A 17,787-nucleotide genomic window follows, 5' to 3' on the forward strand; every position below is an offset into this window, starting at 1 on the left:
TATGTGAATAGTCTGAGAGCTTGGTGAGGTCCAAAATTTAGATATACGTAGACACGGGTGGTAAATACATTGGAAAAGAAAGCAAGGAGAAAGATGCAAATTTTAGCTTTTCTTCCTTTAGTGAGAGTAGCTTTCCATGACCTTAACAGAATGACTGATCAGAAGGCTCTTTGAGTATTTTCTGATGAACACACAGAAACCTTGTATCTAATTCAATTCAATTCATACCTAAAAGTTTGCACAAAGAGATTGATTATGGTTACTGTAACAAACAGAAGCTGTTTATAAAAGCTGTTTGCTGAACTTCTAACATTCTTGTTTTCACCAATGAAATTTAATGATATTTGGAAATCTGGGTGGGGGGAGTTTTCTTTTGTTGAAATTCCATTTGTTTTCCTGCTTGTAGAGGTAGTTAAGAAACCATAAGCTACCGATTGCTGAAAATTCCAGCAGTCTTTTTTTTTTTTAGTAGAAATTCTGAAATGTATGTGGCAATAAATGCAAAGACATAGAATAGCCAAAATCCTATTGAAAAAGAACACAGCAGGAGGACTTAACATTATCTGAATTTGAGACTTAACGCTAAAGATTTTATAACCAAGACAGTGAGGCATTGGCAAAACGGGAGACAGACCTAGAGAGCAGTGGTCTAACCCAGCATCCGAAAGTAGACCACTCGTGCATGGTTAAACTTAACAAGGGTGCCAAAGTGATTTATTTAATAAGGAAAGGAAAATACCTTCAATAAATGGTGTTGGAAAAAGTGTTAGGCAGTTCACGTTGGGTGAAGGGCACTGGAATATGCCATCCCAGAATACCCCACTTTGTTGACTGGAAAAAAAAAGTACACAACATGAGAATCGTGATTTAAGTTTTATCTGGGGCAAAATGAGGACTATAGCTCGGGAGACAGCCTCTCAGACAGCTCTGAGGAACTGCTCCGAAGAGGTGGGGACGTCAGTATCGATGTGATTTTGGTGACGGGGACACGTGCAGTCAAGCACACGTTTTGACCGAAGGCTGCAGCCAGTCAGGAGGAGCAGGTGTCTCCATGAATGATTTCTGTGCTTCTCTAGTTGGGAGAAGATGTGAGAATTGGGGCTCGTAAAATCTCCTCCTGAATATATCTGACCATCTGAAGGCCTGTTCAGCCAGTTTTCTCAGAGCACAGAGCACCTCACTCCTGATCTCCACCCTGAACTCCTTTCGGGGTGTGTCGAAGGTCAGCGACCGCAGTGGCTCATGACCTCATCCTTGTAGAGACAGATGGCGAGTGACAATATGCACTTGGCAGGAGGAGGATTATTTTGGACTAAAGGCGACAGAGAACCAGCAGATGCAGGAAAAGCTCTCTACCTCCCCTAACTGCCTTAAAATGCAGTGTAAATGCCCCCTTTCATAAAGGAAATGTACATTTGTGATGATATCTCCGTTCCAGGAAGAAGGCTACTCCAGGTGAGTCTTCTCCCCCAAGACTCTTGTCCTGGGACAAGACAGCCCTATTTACCATGTATTTCCCCCTCACCTTCTCATAACTTGCCTCCCCAGTTTGGGATTCCCAAGCCGCTTTTCCTTTACTCAGCCTAAGACTGTCCATAAGCCTCCTTGAATCTTACCTCTTTGTTAGACTGCCATGCATGTGCTTAGGTACACGTGTAATTAAGCTGTTTTTTCCTTGTTAATCTCTTTTATTTTTCTGTGCATTTCACTCAGTGTAAATTATAACCATGAATGTAAAAATCTCACCCAAATAACCCACAGAATTTTTGCATTTCTTATTCTGATCCTCTGTCCTGCTTTCCTTAAAGTATCAGACAGCTTAGACCCACCAGACCGGGCCTTTCCATAAGTGTGAGTTCCTTTTTTTCCCCTACCCTACCTAGTTTAAATTCTGCCGTCATCTTGCTTTACGGACATGGAGTCAGGAATTCCAGGTAGGAGGCAGTCACAGTAGCTCATTTGTTCCTCAGGCGTTTGCTGACTACTTGCTCTGTGCGGTGAACGTGCAGAGGAAGGCCTTGCTTGCGTTGAGAGGCTGTGCAGGAATGGAACAGGCCGGATGGGGGAGCTCAGGGGAGACCCGGATAAGGGATGGACAAAATGGTTTACATCCAGCGTAATCTTTGGAATCAAACCAGGAAATGGGCTAATCGATGATTCTTCTCAGGAAAGGATTATCCTCATCTTTAAACACATAAACTTAAATTTTAGCTCTCTTCATCTGAGAAATTTGTTTCCTTCAAGTTTTGTACCTTTAAAAAAGTTATTTGTGTAAAGGACCCAAGTGTCGTACATGATATAAATGTACATCTGCCCACAAATGCTGAGTATATTTTAGAAAATATCCCTTTGTACCTTTGATCCCAGCTGGTGGGACCATGCTGGCTCACCTTGCCTTTTCTTCTTTCTTTTCCCTCCAATCAGTTTGATAAAGGCTACTCTTACAACATCCGTCACAGCTTCGGGAAGGAAGGCAAGAGGACAGACTATACACCTTACAGCTGCATGAAGATTATCCTGACCAACCCCCCAGGCCAGGGGGACTACCACGGTAAGCGCCTCCGCTGGCTGTGTTGTGAGGTCTAGAAACCAGAGCTCTGTGGGAACCACTGCAACGGTGGAATGGTCTTTGCGTTCCCGACAGGAGTGGGTTAGTGGCTTGTGTCCATCGTCAGGGTCAAGCCAGAGCCCCATTAGCTTCTGGCAACTTGTCTTGTTACTGAGCTGGGTCGGGCGAGAGGAAGTGGTTCGGCGCTTGGCTGGACCCGGCTCTTAGTCCTCTGCTCCCCCTTCACCGCTGTTCTCTTCCGCTGTTCTGCAGGTGTCTTAGAAGCTGATGTGAGTTCTTCAAAGCTTTTGATAATTGAGTGCCTCGAATTTTAGGCTAGTAGATTCCTCAATTTTCAAAAACTACGGAGGAGAAGTTTTTTATTCTCATTACTGTTATCTGACTAACAAAGATGAAGTGACGGATTTAACAAGTCATGGTGTCAGACATCTACCTATTTACCTAAGTCGTAGGTTAAAAAATCTATTTTCTGTAGATTTCTAAGTTTAAAAGCTTTTTTCTAAGATAGTTCTCTGAGCATACCTTGAAAAGCTCCCCATCTGTCTGGTACACCAGAGAATGACTTAATAGTCAACATCAGTAAATTTTCAGTATTACCAAAGCTCACTGTCAAATATGTCAATGGTTTCTTTTGTTTGTTTGTTTGTTTGTTTTAGCATCTTGAAACTCTTTTTCAGACGATCACACACTTTCAGGCTCCTAAAGATCAGATAATCCCAAGTGGAATTTTATGCTTTGTGTGTCCAGGGCATTCGTGCTTAATACAGAAGGGTGGCCAGGGCTGGAGCACATGGTGAGTGGTTCTCACCACTCCTTTAGACATGCAGACTCCTAGGCTCCACCCTCAGGTGGATAAAATCAGATGGACTTGCAAGTTCCCTGGATGATTTTTATGGCTTCTAAATTCTGAAAACAACTGATAGATACTTGTGTTGAGAAAGCCTGTCACCACTTAATCTAGTTGATTTTTATTAGCTTAAAGGCAGGATTTTGCATTTCTTATTCCTGGTGTTGTATCTTGTTTATTCCAGTCTATTCTGTTTGTTTTATTTTGTTTTCAATTTAAACTCCATCCATTAGAAAATAACATACAGCTCCCTCCTGAACATCACAGCTTTGAACTGTGCAAGTCTGTCTTACACGTGGGTGTTTTCCCCAGGGAGTACGTGCAGGACTGAGTGATCCCAGGCTGGCGGAACCTGAGGATGCAGGATTAGTATACGAGGCCCATGTCTGAGGTTCCCCATCCTCAGGTTTGGCGTCCCCGGCAGGTCCTGACCCAGCCCCTGCAGACGCTGAGGGCAGCGGTACTTAGCAAACACTCAGTGAGCTCCTGCTATTTATCAGACACATGGGTCTATCCTTTTTTAAAATGAATAAGCTTTACCTTTTCGAGCAGTGTTAGGTCCGCAGCAGTGCTGAGCCCGAGCCTAGAACCCCCACGCAACCCCTGCCCCAGACTTGCACAGCCTTCCCCGGCCTTCCCCGCTGTAGGCGCCACCTGCAGCGGTGCCCTCTCCACGTCGCAGGGAGGGACGCGCCGTTGGCCGCGGTCGGGTCGTGGACTCCAGTTCTGCCCTTGATTGGTGGTGCTCGTGAGTTCACCTGTATCGTTGCTGGTCCTCGGCCTCCTGGGTCCCCAGCTCTGAGGAGGCTGTGGGAGGCTCCAGCAGAGAGTTCAGCAAGGCTCCTTGATGTCCTGCCAGGTTTGCTGCGTGTGTTTTGGTGCTCTGCTGCCTTGTGCAGACGCAGCACTCATGGTGATCCTCCTGGGGTATTCACCCTTGTGTCACTGTGTGATGCCCCCTTTTTATCTTGGATAAACTTCCTTGTTCTGAAGTCGGCTCTGTCCGAAACTAATGTAGCTGCTCCCACTTCTTTGATTTGTGTTTCTCTGTCTCTTTACTTTCAATCCGTATGTCTCTGTATTTTAAGTGGCTCTCTCGTATACAACATAGAGCTGGGTCTGGTCCTTCGATCCACTCTGACAATCTTTATTTCTAATAGGTGTTTTTAATTCGTGACCACTGACGTTTCAAGTAGTCATGGATATAGTTGGGTTAACATCTACCATATTTGTGACTGTTTTCTGTTTGTTGCCCATATTCTTTGTTCTACTTTTTGTCTTCCACACTTTTTCTGTCTTGTGGTTTTAACTGAGCATTTTTTGATTCCATTTTTTCTCCTTTCTTAGCATATCCATTATGCTTCTTTTTGTCACTTTTTAAAAATTGGTTTTACTTTTTAAAGAGACTAATCCAGGTCTTTTTTCAAATTGCTGCATTGGGTACTGTGAGTACCTTAAAATAGCGAGTATTTCTAATTCCCTTGTATCATTCTGTCATTCATTTCAGTTATACATGAGAATACATAAACTCACAGATGTGTACATAAACATACATAATAGAATACATTGTTCCCATTATCTTGAACAGACTTATTTGTTAGATCAATTAGGAATGAGAAAAACAGAAGTTTTTATATTACCTTTCCTTATCATTCTCTGACATTGAGATTTTCTTAAGGTAAATCTGAGGTTCTGGTTCATATCATTTTACTTCTCTTTGAAGAACTTTTAACATGTCCTGCCCTGCAGATCTGGCAACAGACTACCTCAATTGTTGTTTGTCTGAGAAAGTCCTGATTTCTGGTCTTTTGAAGGAGAATTTTGCAGGGTACGGAATTCTAGGTTTGTGCGATTTTTTTTTCAGCCCACTGTCTTCTTACTTGCATGATTTTTGAGGATAAGTTAGATGTAATTGTTTTCTTTGCTCCTCCGTAGGTAAGATATCTTCCTCTCTGGCTTCTTTCAAGACTTCTTTACTTTTGATCTTCTGACGTACGCATATGTATGCCTAGCTGTCCTGCTGGGTGTTCTGTGCGCCTCCTGGATCTGCAGTTTGGTGTCTGACATTAATCAGGGGGAGAGTCTTTGTCATTACTGCCTCTCCTCCTTTCTCTCTCTCCTCCTTCTCATATTCCTGTTCTCATATCTAACACCATAGTTGTGCATAGTTCTTGAATATTCTGTTCTTGTTTTTCTTCAGTGGTTTTTCTTTCTGTTTTCTCGATTTTGGAAGTTTCTGCTGACGTATCTTCAAGCTCAGGGTTTCTTTCCTCAGCTGTGCCTGTAATAAGCCCATCAAAGGCGTCCTCCATTTCCGTTACAGAGTGTGATGCCTGGCGTCTCTTTTTGATTCTTAGAATTCCCAACCCTCTTACATCGCCCATCTGTTCTTGCACGTTGTCTGCTTTTTCCAGTAGAGCCCTCAGCATGTTGATCATAGTTAATTTAAATTCCCTGTCTGAAAGTTCCAACAGCCCTGCCATGTCTGGCTCTAGTTCAGATACTCGTTCAGTATCTTCACACTGTATTTTTTTCCTTTTCATATGCTTTGTAATTTTTTTTAAAGGAAGACGTGATATCCAGGGTGTGAAGAACTCCAGGAAACAGGCCCTCAGGAGTGCGATGGGAGGTGGGGGGGTGGTGTTCGCTAGTCCTGTGATAGGTCTCGGTTTTCCAGTGAGTCCGTAGCTGTGGGCTGTGACCTCAACAGTGATTCTCAGTCTCCCCCTGTTGGGTGGGACAGGATGGCTGGAAGAGGCTGTGGTTGGGTGTTTCCCTTCCCTTGGGTAGGTTAGGCTCTGATAAAAGCCCAGCAGTTTAGATCATGGTAAAATAGTTTCTCCTTTGGGCAGCCTGGCTGAGAACAGATGGCTGTAGAGTATTCAAAAATAGTAACTTTTCGTATCCCCAGGCCAGAAGCAAGAGGGGCTTTCTGTGTCACTAACTGTGAGCACCTGGTAGAGCTCCTGGAGGTTAAGCTTACAAAGTCTGGGGCCCCTGCTATGACTGGGCCTCCCTGGAGTTTTTAACTCGCAGGCATGACCATGATGAGACTAGAAATTTATCAATTACAGGTTAGGTTTTTCCTGCCCCAGCACTGATCCCATGGAGATTGCTGCGCTGGGATGTCATGATTCTCTGTATCTGCTTCTCTCTCAGGTTTGGGGGGTAGTAGTTTGCCCTGTGACCCCATTTCTCTGACAGAGTCTGAGAAAAGTTGTTGATTTTTCAGCCGGTTGAGCTATTTACTTGTCAGGATGGAACAACTGCCTCTAAGCTCTTTATGTGCCAGACTGGAAACCAGAAGCCTCTATCGTTTTGGGTTCATGTAATTTGCAAAACCTACGTAATCCCAGAGGTTGACGTTGTTTCATTAACCAGCGCTGCCTGGAGTAACCAGTCCTGAGTCCGTGTGGGTGTATCTGTGTTCCAGGCTGTGGTCATCCTTCTCGTCCACAAGCGCGTGCTGGGAGGTTCTGTTACACGCTCGGTGGAATCAGTGTTAGCTGTGTCTGTGTTCACTTCGCTTTCAGTTACCTTGTGAGTTCAGCCCTTCCCAGGTTCAAAGATCATGCTCTTTGACGTGGAGGACAGAAAGCAAGTAGGAGTCGTTTTCTCCTTGTTGTGAGCACAGCTTTGAAAGCTTTTTTGTCATCTTTGGTTTGTTTGTCGGTCTTCAGTTTCTTCTTGGCTTTGCCCTTTCTGACCCTTTTCACACAGGTATAGCCATTAGTTCAGATGTAATTGGGCCAATTCAATTAGTCTGTCTCTTTTCTGGTGTCCTTTAATCATTCTGGGCTTCACCAAGCCTCATTTCTTTCTCATTGGGATCCTTTGCGATTCCCTTGTCAGGCTTTTTTTAGCATCAAAATGTTAGCTAGCACATGTTCAGGGCTTAATGTGTGCCGGGAGCGGGTAAGAGCTTCTCTTCCATTCTCACGGGGCTGTGTGAGCGATTGTCCCACATTTCCCCCAGAAGGTGAGGCTGAGTCAACAGCAGGCACAGGCTCTGCCCCAGGTCTCCCAGTGCTCAGCGGGGAGCTGGGTCCAGGCACAGGCGGTACAGCTCCCGGCTCCCAGCTACGCGCGACACAGCTTCTCGCCACGTTTCCTCGCACTGCAAAGTAGTACAGTTTTCATCTTAATAAACTGTGCTCTGTGACTTTTGTAATTTGTAGGAATCCAGTGTTATCATGGGTGGTTTTATTCATTGTTAAGACTTTCAGTAAGATGTTTATTTAGCATCTAGGCTCTTTTCTATTATTTTTTCTGCAAACAATTTTCCATTTTTTTTTTAAATTGAAGTATGGTCAATCACAATGTGTCAATTTCTGGTGTGCAGCACAATGTCCCAGTCTTGCATATACATACATATATTCATTTTCATGTTTTTTCCATTAAAGGTTATTACAAGATGTTGAGCATAGTTCCCTGTGCTGTACAAAAGAAACTTTTTTAAAAAATCTATTTTTATATATAGTGGCTAACATTTGTAAACTGACTATAACTCAATAAAAAAAAGTTAAAAAAAAGAAAGAGAAAAAGAATTTGGAGTACTCTGAACTCTGTTTTTCATTTTCCAGTAATTTCTCTTGTCCATTCATAGCAAAACAGACAAATCACATGTCTATGTGAATCATCATCAAGTCAGTTTAGTAAAAGTCTAACTATGTATAAAATGAAAAACTACAGGGATATATTGTATGGAAAAGGGAATATAACCAGTATTTTATAATAACTATAAATGGAATATAACCTTTAAAAATTGTACACCTGAAACTTATACAATATTGTAAATCAACTCTACCTCAATTAAAAAATTAGTAAAATTAAAAAAAATTTATAAATATCTAACTCCCAGATTTATCCCCTCCCGCCTCCTTTCCCCGGTAACCATAAGATTGTGTACTATGTCTGCGAGTCTGTTTCTGTTTTGTAGATGAGTTCATAGTGTCTTTTTTTTTTTTTAAGATTCTACATGTGAATGATACCATATTGATTTTCCATTGATTTATACTGCACAGTTGTTTCTAATTAACTTACAGGGCCATCATTTTATGATTAAAAAAATGATCTAACTTCCTGTATTAAATTTTAAAATAAGTATTTTTGACTTATTGCAGTTTCTTATTAAAATATCTTGAATTTTCTAGATTTTGGCCTAATATAGTTTTTACATTTCAATTCTGTGTTCTTGTTTATGCAAATATTTTTAGTAGTCCATCTTTCCTTCTCTCATGAAATAATACAGAGATGACATGCACAGGCTATGAGTTGTTTTTCTATGAAAGCGTTTCCTGTTTGTTCATCTCATTCCCATCCGTGATTCGTCTAACTTTACATGGATTCTGCTCTGTGGAAAATAGGCATAAAGTTAATATCTGAAAGTGAAGTGATGTGAGATTTTTATATTTCTTAGAGTTTGCACGTTTTTCTTTTTGTTTACTTCCTTCTCTCGTGTGCTTTTCTGTGGTTTTGTTTTTTTAAGCTAGAAAACAATGTGAGATTATATAAATAAAGTTTTCAGAGAACCCGTTCCGTAGCCACTCCGTGATTATCTCTGCTTGGTAGCAAGTAGCGCGATTAAAACTGGTTCCTCCTCCCGGTCAAGGGCGCCTCAGCCTGAGAACGCGCTGGCCCTTTATGGAGCTCTTGAACCTGTGCTCCCTGACAGCCGTGCAGCCAAGTCGTTGTGGGTAAAACAAGAGAGGAAAGCGGTTGCACCCACGGGCAACTGACTTTTTTTTTTTTTTTTTTTAAATAAGCTGTTAGACGGTGCAGGGGAGCCGAGACAGCCTCTCGGGGGTGGTACCGCGCCAAGTCCTGTGAAATAACCTCGTGTGCGCCTTGTTTTCCGTCGTCAGGGTGCCCGTTCCGTCACAGCGACCCGGAGCTGCTGAGGCAGAAGCTGGAGTCGTACAGAGCCTCTCCCGCCGGGATGGACCAGGTAGGCCAGCCCGCCCCGCCTGCGGGCCCCAGGTGGCCGCGGCCGCCCTCCGTTCCGCTTGCTGGTCTCTGCGCGGCACCGGCCGCTCCTTGTCGGGCCTCACGCCAGGCAGCCTGTCTTCCCGGTGAACTAAGCTAACGCTTTGGCTTTTAGAAAATTCTACTTCTTCTGCTTGCTAGGCTGCATTTTTGTTTTTCTTAGTAATAAGGGAAGCAGAAAACCTTTAAAATTTTTTTTTCTCTCTCAATTTGTTTTATTATCTCAATTGAGGACATTTAACAAAATAAATTTTTGGAGGACTGCATTGAACCTTATCAGCAAAGCTAAAAGGTAATGACATCGTGTTTCCTTTTGGAAAGTCGCTTTCTGTGCCGCGTGCGGGTTAATAAGGGAGGCAGCGCCGCGTGTGTCGCTCAGGGTCCCAGCATCGCCCATTGCTCTGTCACATCTGCACTCTGACGCCAGTTCATTCGGTCCGGCAGTTTATCGGGATACTTTGTCTTGTAAACAACTTGGATAAAAAAAAGAAATGCTCAAATGTAAAACCACATATTTAAGAGCCTATCTTTTTATAAATAAAAAGCACATGACCTCGCAAAGATGCCATCTCCAGTGTGCTCTGCGAATTGGCTTGGATGTTGAAGGGGTTTAAGAGAACCTTTTACTTCCTTAGCTTAAGAATATCAGTTTTAGAGCCAGAACAGCTAAGTCGGTATGTTTCCTTATTTTTTTCTTGAAGAAAATAATTACTCTAGGAAACTCTGCTGCTTCTACTGTATCCAGAGTTTAGACTGCGTTTAGTTAACTCAGCTCAAATCTTATGGTTGTTCGGTCCTCTGGTTAAGGCAGTGTCAAGGTGCTGTTTGCAGAGGCAAAGAAGGATCAGGTATATAGCCAACTCCTACAGAACCAGAGTCTGGAGGGAAGCATGCCAAGCAAGTGTTAGGAGGGAGCACATACAGGGTGTGTTGGTTCTTCTGATTGTGGGGGATGGTAATCAGATGGGAAGGCCAAAGAGCACTTTCTGGAAGAGATGCTTTTTGAATTAGTGTGAGTCAGGGGTGGAAAGGTTATTAAGAAGAGAGAAAGCAAGAACAAAAGGCTGCAAGTGCATAGGATTGTTAGATTTCAAGTTTAAGATATTGGTGGCACCAGTACATAAACACGAGTAGGCGGCTTAAAAGAAGTTGTTGGTTTGAGAGACTGGGTTTAGAGCTGGGACATTTAAATGGCACACAGAATGAGGATTTGTAGTGCACTAGAGACGTTACAACTGGAAATTTAATGTTTTTTCGGTTTAGGATTGTAGATCTGTTAGTTTAGAAGGAACGGGAGAGGGTGCAGCTCAGTGGTAGAGCACGTGCTTAGCGTGCATGAGGTCCTGGGTTCAATCCCCAGTACCTCTTCCAAGAATAAATAAATAAATAAACCTAATCGCCTCCCCCTACCAAAAAAAAAAGGAACATTAGAAAGCTCTTCACTTTTATGGAGTTGCAGGGTGTTACCTGCCCACGGGTGCACAGCTATTAAGTCAGTGGAACCAGAGACTAAAGCCAGGCCTTCTGGCTGGATTTTTCTCTCAAGTCCAGTCTCTGTTAGTGCTATCATGAGTTTTCTGTGGGAGAAGGGGGAGCACCTACCGGGGAGGCAGGGCAGGGAGTCAAAGCCACAACTCAAAACGGAGTCTTGGCACATCCTCCCCTTTTTCAGGCAGTAGAAGGAAGTGGAATCCGTGTAGATTAGACAGGAGAGGGAGGAGGTCCATTAGGGAATTGGAGTGTTAGCAAAACTGAAGAGAGAATTTTGAGAAGAGGGCGTGGTCCACAGGGTCCCCGTCACAGAGAGGCTGGAGACCAGGACTGAGAAGAGGTGGTGAGTGGGCTGTGGGGTTTCTCCGCTTCCACCTGGTGAGAAGAGTCAGTGTAGTACTGGCAGCCAGAGCACGGCCACCGTCACTTACCAGGTGAATGAAGGAAAGACGGTGGATTGGATTTGCAGACGCCGAGCACGTTTCAAAAACTGTGCTGGTGAAAGGGGTGGCAGCGATACTAGCTTAAGCCCCATGGGGTGGTTTATTTGTGTGTTTTAGGCTAGAGGAGGCCTCGGCCTGTTTGTAGGAAGAGAAGAGAAGAACCCATCAGTGAGGGTGGGCTTCATAAAGATATAAAAAAAGATAATCCGTCTCTAACCAAGCAGAACTAAGATCTCTTTCCATTACAACACAACTGTACAGATAAGTGAACACCCATCTCACATAGATAAGTTTAAAAAATCGAACGGTAGTGACATTTGTACATTCTTAGCTTTTGAGTCCATTGCATTTCTCCACTTATTATGCTCAATCCACAAGTAGATCCCTCACTTAGCGGGAGCTTGATAGTAATTTCCACATCATCCTTTGGACTTGCGTTGTAACCTTTCGTCTGAGATGGACACAGATGTATAGTGCACGTGGGCAAGCTGTGAGGAATGTTTTGCTTTCATTTAATGTCTTTATTGAGTAGATCTCAGTAGAGTGAAGCAGCTGGGGGACTATGTTCTAAAGGGCAGAAAGCTGATGAATGAAAAATCCATGTAAAACAGCTTGATAAATGCTTGGTTGCAAGTTGGCATAAGTGCAAAGTGATCTTAAAACCTCCATGCGCATGTTAAATGTTGAAAGAAAGTCAAGAAAAATATCATTTAAATGCATGTAAGGTAAAACTCAGTGGACCTACTTTTATTTCAGAGAAAAACCACTTGAAAAAGATACTTTCAACATTAAGAAATCCTTAGATCTTAATAAGCAGAATTTTGATGATCAAAAGAGCGATCATTGTGACCTAACTGGCATTACCTACTTTTTTTTAAAAAATGCATATTTATGGGATCACATTTCATCATTCTTTTTTGAATGAGCTTGGTTCCCAGCTTAGGAAGACTGGAACTGAACAACAGAATAAAGCCAGAGAGAATGGGCAGCCCTGTGTTCATTCCTCATCCCTCCCCCAAAAGAGAGAGACATGGAGGTCAGGTCACCAGCAAGACACCAAAATCCTGGATGTCTGTACCCCAACAACATAGCTTAAAAATACATGAAGTAGAAACAGGACGAGACACACCCACAGTCACACTGGAGACGTCAGCAGTTTCTTTCCTCTTTGAGTAATTGCTGGAACAAGGAGACGGAGAATCAGTAGGGACAGAGAAGACTTGGGCAACACTATCAACCATTTTGACCTAATAACGTCTATAAAACTTACTGCCCAACAACAGGGGGATACACATTTATCTTCCATGTTTACATGAAACATTAACCCAGGTAGATCACATCTACTCTGCCTGTGCTCTATACACGGAACAGTCAATATATGTATATAGGGGTCCAACCTCATTCTGTTTCACATGGATAGCCAGTTGTCCCAGTACCATTTACTGAAAAGACCATCGTAATGGTCTGACACCCTTGTCACAACTTAGTTGGACGGAGGCATATGGGTTTATTTCTGGACTCTCGATTCTACCATGTTGGGTCAATATGTCTATCTTTTTGCCAATACGACACTTTTTGGATTACTTTAGCATTGGGGTAGGTTTTGAAATCAGAAAGCTTGACTTCTCCAACTTTGTTCTCCTTTTTCAATATCGTTTTGGCCATTTGGAGTCCCTTCCAATTTCCATATGACCTTGAGGATTGACTTTTCCATCTGCAGAAAAAGCCATTGGAACTTTCATAGGAATTGCATTGGGTAGTGTTGCTTTGGGTGGTACTGATAATCTGAACAATATGATCGTTCAATCTGTGAACAAGGGATTTTTTTCTGTTTGTTTAGGTCTTTAATTCAACAGCGTTTTGCAGTGTTCAGCATACATGTCTTTCACCTCCTGAGCTAAATTTACTCTTAGGTATTTGATTCTTTTGAATGCTGTTGTAAACGGAACATTTTCCTCATTTCCTTTTCTGATTGTTCATTGCTAGTTTTAGAACTACCAGTGATTTCTTTGTTTTGTTCTTGTATCCAGCAACTTTGGTGAGTTCGTTTATTAGTTTTAATAGTTTTTAAAATGGATTTTTTAGGATTTGTGTGCTTATCAGACCCCCGTCATCACCCCTATCATCTGGGAGTAGGTATAGTTTTGCCTTTCCGTTCCGTTTGGACGCGTTTTTGTGTTGCCTAATTGCTCTGTCTAGGACTTCCCTACATTGTTGAACAGCAGTGGTGAAAGCGGGCGTCCTCGTCTTGCTCCTGATCTCAGGGGGAGGACTTTCAGTCTTTCACCATGAGTATGGTGTTGGCTATGAGTGGTTCATAAATGCCCTATTATGTTAAGGAAGTTCCCTTCTATTCTGTGTGTGCTTTTAGTCATGAAAGTGTGTTGGATGTTTTCAGATGTTTTTTCAGCTGAAATGATCCTGTGGCTTTTGTCCTTCATTCTATTAACGTGGTGTATTACATTGATTCATATTCATATGTTGACCACCCTGGCATCACTGGGATAAATCCCACTTGGTCATGGTTTTTAATACTTCAAATGTGCTGCTGGATTTGGTTTGCAAAATACCCCCAGTATTTTGTTGAGAATCTTTTCCACCCTATATTCATAAGGGATATTGGTCTGTAATTTTCTTTGTTTGGCTTTGCTATCAAGGTAATGCTGACCTCACGGAATGAGTTAGGAAGTGTTGACTCTTTTTTTCGAGGAGTTTGAGAAGCATTCGCACTAATTCTTCTTTAAGTGTTTGGTGCCGTCTAGTCCTGGGCTCTTCCTTGTTGGGAGGTTTTAAATGCTCACTCATTCTCTTTGGCTGTTACAGGTTTGTTCAGATTTTCTGTGTCTTCTCTTTTTTTCTGTCTTCTTTTTTTCTGTCAGTTTTGGTAATCTATGTGTTTTTAGGAATTTGTCCATTTCATCGAGGTTGTTCGTGTGAAGTTGCTCATAGTATTCCCTTTATAATCCCTTTCATTTCAGTGAAGTCCTTAGTAATGTCTCTACTTTCATTTCTGATTTTAGACATTTGAGTCTTCTCTCATTGTTTTTCTTAGTTAATCTTTACCAGTTTTGTTGATTCTTTCAAAAAATCAACTTTAAAAATTTTTTTTCTCTATTATATTTCCCTTCTCTATTTTGTTTATCTCAACTCTGATCTTTATTTCCTTTGGCTTTGGGTTTAGTTTGCTCTCCTTTTTCTAGTTACTAAAGTATAAAGTGAGGTTATTGATTAGAGATCTTTTTCTTTTTTACTGTAGTATTTACAGCTAGAAATGTCCCCATGAGCACTGCTTACTCTATATTCTATAAGGTTTGGTATCTTTTATTTTTGTTTTCACTTGTCTCAGAGTATTTCCCAATTTCCATTTTGGTTTTCTTCTCCTTGACCCATTGGTTGTTTATGAATGAGTTGTTTAATTGTTACGTATTTTTTAATTTTCCAATTTTCTTTTTGTAATTTCTTATTTTATCCCATTGGGGTCAGAGAAGATGCCTTCTAGAATTTCAGTGTTCTTAAATGTATGAAGACTTACTTTGTCACCTAACATACGGTCCGTCCTGGAGAATGTTCCCTGTGCACTGGAGGAGAGTGCGTATTTGTCTGTTTAGTTGGCTGTAGTGGTGTTCCTTGTAGCCCGTGTGTCTAGCTGTCCTGCCCGTTTACCAGAGTGGGGAGCAGGCTCCAGCTTGGCCGCAGGCGCTGTCTGTTGCCACCTTCAGCTCTTTCAGTTTTCGGGCCTACGTTCTGGGTCTCTGCTTTACCGCGCGCTTGTGTTTATAATTGTTGCGTCTTTCCCCCGGTGACCCTTGTATCAGTGCATAATGCCCTTTTTTGTCTCCTGCAACATTTTTTGACTTAAAACCTGTTCGGCCTGATGTTAGTAGAGCCATCCCAGCTCTCTTTTGGTTACTGTTTTCATGGAACATCTTTCCATTCTTCCACTTTCAACCTGTTTTTGTCTTTGGGTCTAAGGTGAATCTCTTGTAGAAAGCAGAGAGTTTGGTTATGTAACTTTGTCCATTTTTTCCACTCTCTGAGATTGGAGAGTTTAATCTATTTACACTTAAAATAATTACTGATAAAAAAGGATTTGCTTTTTTTCCCCTGTATGTCTTATATCTTTTTTGTCCCTCAATTCCTCCATTCCTGCCTTCTTTTGCAATTGATATTTTTGCAGTGTACTTTTTGATTCTCTTCATTTCATTTTCTGTGTGTGTGTGTATGTGTGTGTGTATATATATATATATATGTAAAAGTTGTTTTATATATATATGTTTTATATATATGTTTCTGTGTGTGTGTATGTGTGTGTGTGTATGTATGTGTAAATATATATATGTATATATATAAAGTTGTTTTCTTAATGATTAACCTGGGGATTGCAATTAACCTCTTAAACTTACGACGATTAATATGAACCTAACCTCTGTAAGATACAAAAACCCTGCTTCTGTATAGTTCTTTCCCTCCCCCTTTGTGTTGTTGTCACAGATTACAGCTTTATACATTGTGTGCTCATTAATATCACTTTATAATTATTGTTTTATGCATTTGTCTTTTAAATCTTATTGGAAGAAAAAGAGGACTTACATATCAAAAATACAATAATACTAGCTCTTATATATCCCTGTGTAGTTACGTGTACCAGTGGTCTATATTTTCATGTGGCTTTGCGTACCTGTGACCTTTCACCTCTGCCTGAAAGACACTCTCCAGCATTTCTTGTAGGGCAGGTCTACTAGCAACCAACTCCCTTCAGCTCTTGTTTATCTGGGAATATGGTAATTTCTCCTTCATTACTGAAGGATAGTTTTGTCAAACATACAAATCTTGGTTGACAGCTTTGTTCTTTGAGTGGAATATATTACCCCACTGCTCTGTGGCCTCTGTGGGTTCTGCTGAGAGGTCAGCTGTCACTCCTGCTCCCTCTTGTGTGTGACGAGCAGTTCCTCTTGCTCCTGCCAGAATTCTCTTTTGTCTTTGTCTCTCTGTGGTTTTTTTTATAATGTGTTTCTGTGTGGTTCTCTTCGTGTTGGTCCTTCTAGTTTACTGAGCTACTTGGAAGCGTAGGTGTACATCTTGTATCAAGTGTGGGAGATGTCCAGCCATTTTTTCTTCAGCTATTCTCCTTCAGCTAGTACCCCTTTCTGTCTCTGTTCCTTCTCAGTGTCCCACGTGCAGTTGTTGGTGTACCAGATGGTGTCCCACATGTCTCTTTGGCTCTATTCATGTTTCTTCATCCTTTATTCTTTCTACTCTTCAGACTGGATCTCAACAGTCCTACTTCCAAGTTTGCTGATCCTTTTTTCTGCCTGCTGAAATTGGCTGTCTTTTTTCATCTTAGTTACAAGTTTCAGCTCCAGAATTTCTCTCTGGTTCTTTTTTTTTTTTTTTAATAGTCTTATTCTCTTTATTGCTATATTCTGTTTCTTAAGACAGCATTCTTCCAGTTTCCTTTAGCTTTTGGTCTGTAATTTCGTTTAGCTTTTTGAGGATATTTAAGAAAACTGATTTAAAGTCTTTGTCTGGTAACTCCAGTGCCTGTGCTTCTCTGGGGACAGTTTGTATTAATTTCTTCTGTAAATGTACCCTACTTTCTTGTTTCTTTCCATGCTTTGTGATAATTTCTAGAAAACTGGGCATTTCAAATACAACAAGTTGCCAGTTCTGGAAGTCTGACTCTCTCTGTATGCCTGGTCTGCACCGTCCAGTGCAGAAGCCACCAGCTACATGTAGTGACTGTTTAGCACATGAAGTGTGGGTGGTCCACACTGAGATGTGCTGAAGACAGTGGTATATTGGTTAACAAGCACTCTGGGGAGAAAAGCCCTGATTTATGTCATTTGCTGATATCTGTTACGTAAGTGCCCCTACTGTGACTGATGTCAAACTACCAGTGTGACGTTGCAGACCCCGCCTTGGGAAGAGATGTGCACAGTCAACTCTCACAAGCGGTCGGAGTCAGCTCCAGCACGCTGCCTGCTTTAAGTGTAAAACATGCCAGTTTGAAAAGAATTAGTATGAAAATGCATTGTAAAAGGTCTTAGTGATGACATTTTTATATTGATGACACATTGAAGTGGTAATAAACAATATTTAAATAAGATGGATTGTTAAAATTAATGTCATGTTTCTTTTTACCTTTTTAATTATAACTGTAGAAATTTTTAAATTACAGATGTTACTCATAATTCCATTGGAGTGTATTGCTCTAAAAGGTTGAGACTATTGAGTGTTCGAGTTACTAGGTTCTATTTCCATATCATATTTTAATATTTGCTTCTAGCATCCAGTTGTATTTGACCTGTTACAGTGAATATTTGCTTTTATATGTTCACCCATAAATGAGTATGAATAAGGGTACTCATTTTTCAAGTTATTTGGTTGAAATGATGCATTATTTACAAAGGTATTTCTGTACTAATATTGTTTAAGCTGTCTTTTTTATTTCT

At 41.5% G+C, this 17,787-nt stretch overlaps 1 protein-coding gene across 1 annotated transcript in view; it reads left to right on the forward strand.

Moving 5' to 3' along the window:
- Positions 1 to 17,787, forward strand: part of PRIM2 (DNA primase subunit 2) — a 213,767-nt gene that overhangs the window by 177,671 nt on the left and 18,309 nt on the right. Inside the window, exons 11-12 of the mRNA XM_010987784.3 lie at positions 2,425 to 2,551; positions 9,281 to 9,363. Of these exons, the coding sequence (XP_010986086.2) occupies positions 2,425 to 2,551; positions 9,281 to 9,363 (210 nt within the window). The remainder of the gene's footprint in view (positions 1 to 2,424; positions 2,552 to 9,280; positions 9,364 to 17,787) is intronic.

Source organism: Camelus dromedarius, chromosome 19 (genome assembly GCF_036321535.1).
Source record: "Camelus dromedarius isolate mCamDro1 chromosome 19, mCamDro1.pat, whole genome shotgun sequence".
Classification (NCBI taxonomy): Eukaryota; Metazoa; Chordata; class Mammalia; order Artiodactyla; family Camelidae; genus Camelus; species Camelus dromedarius.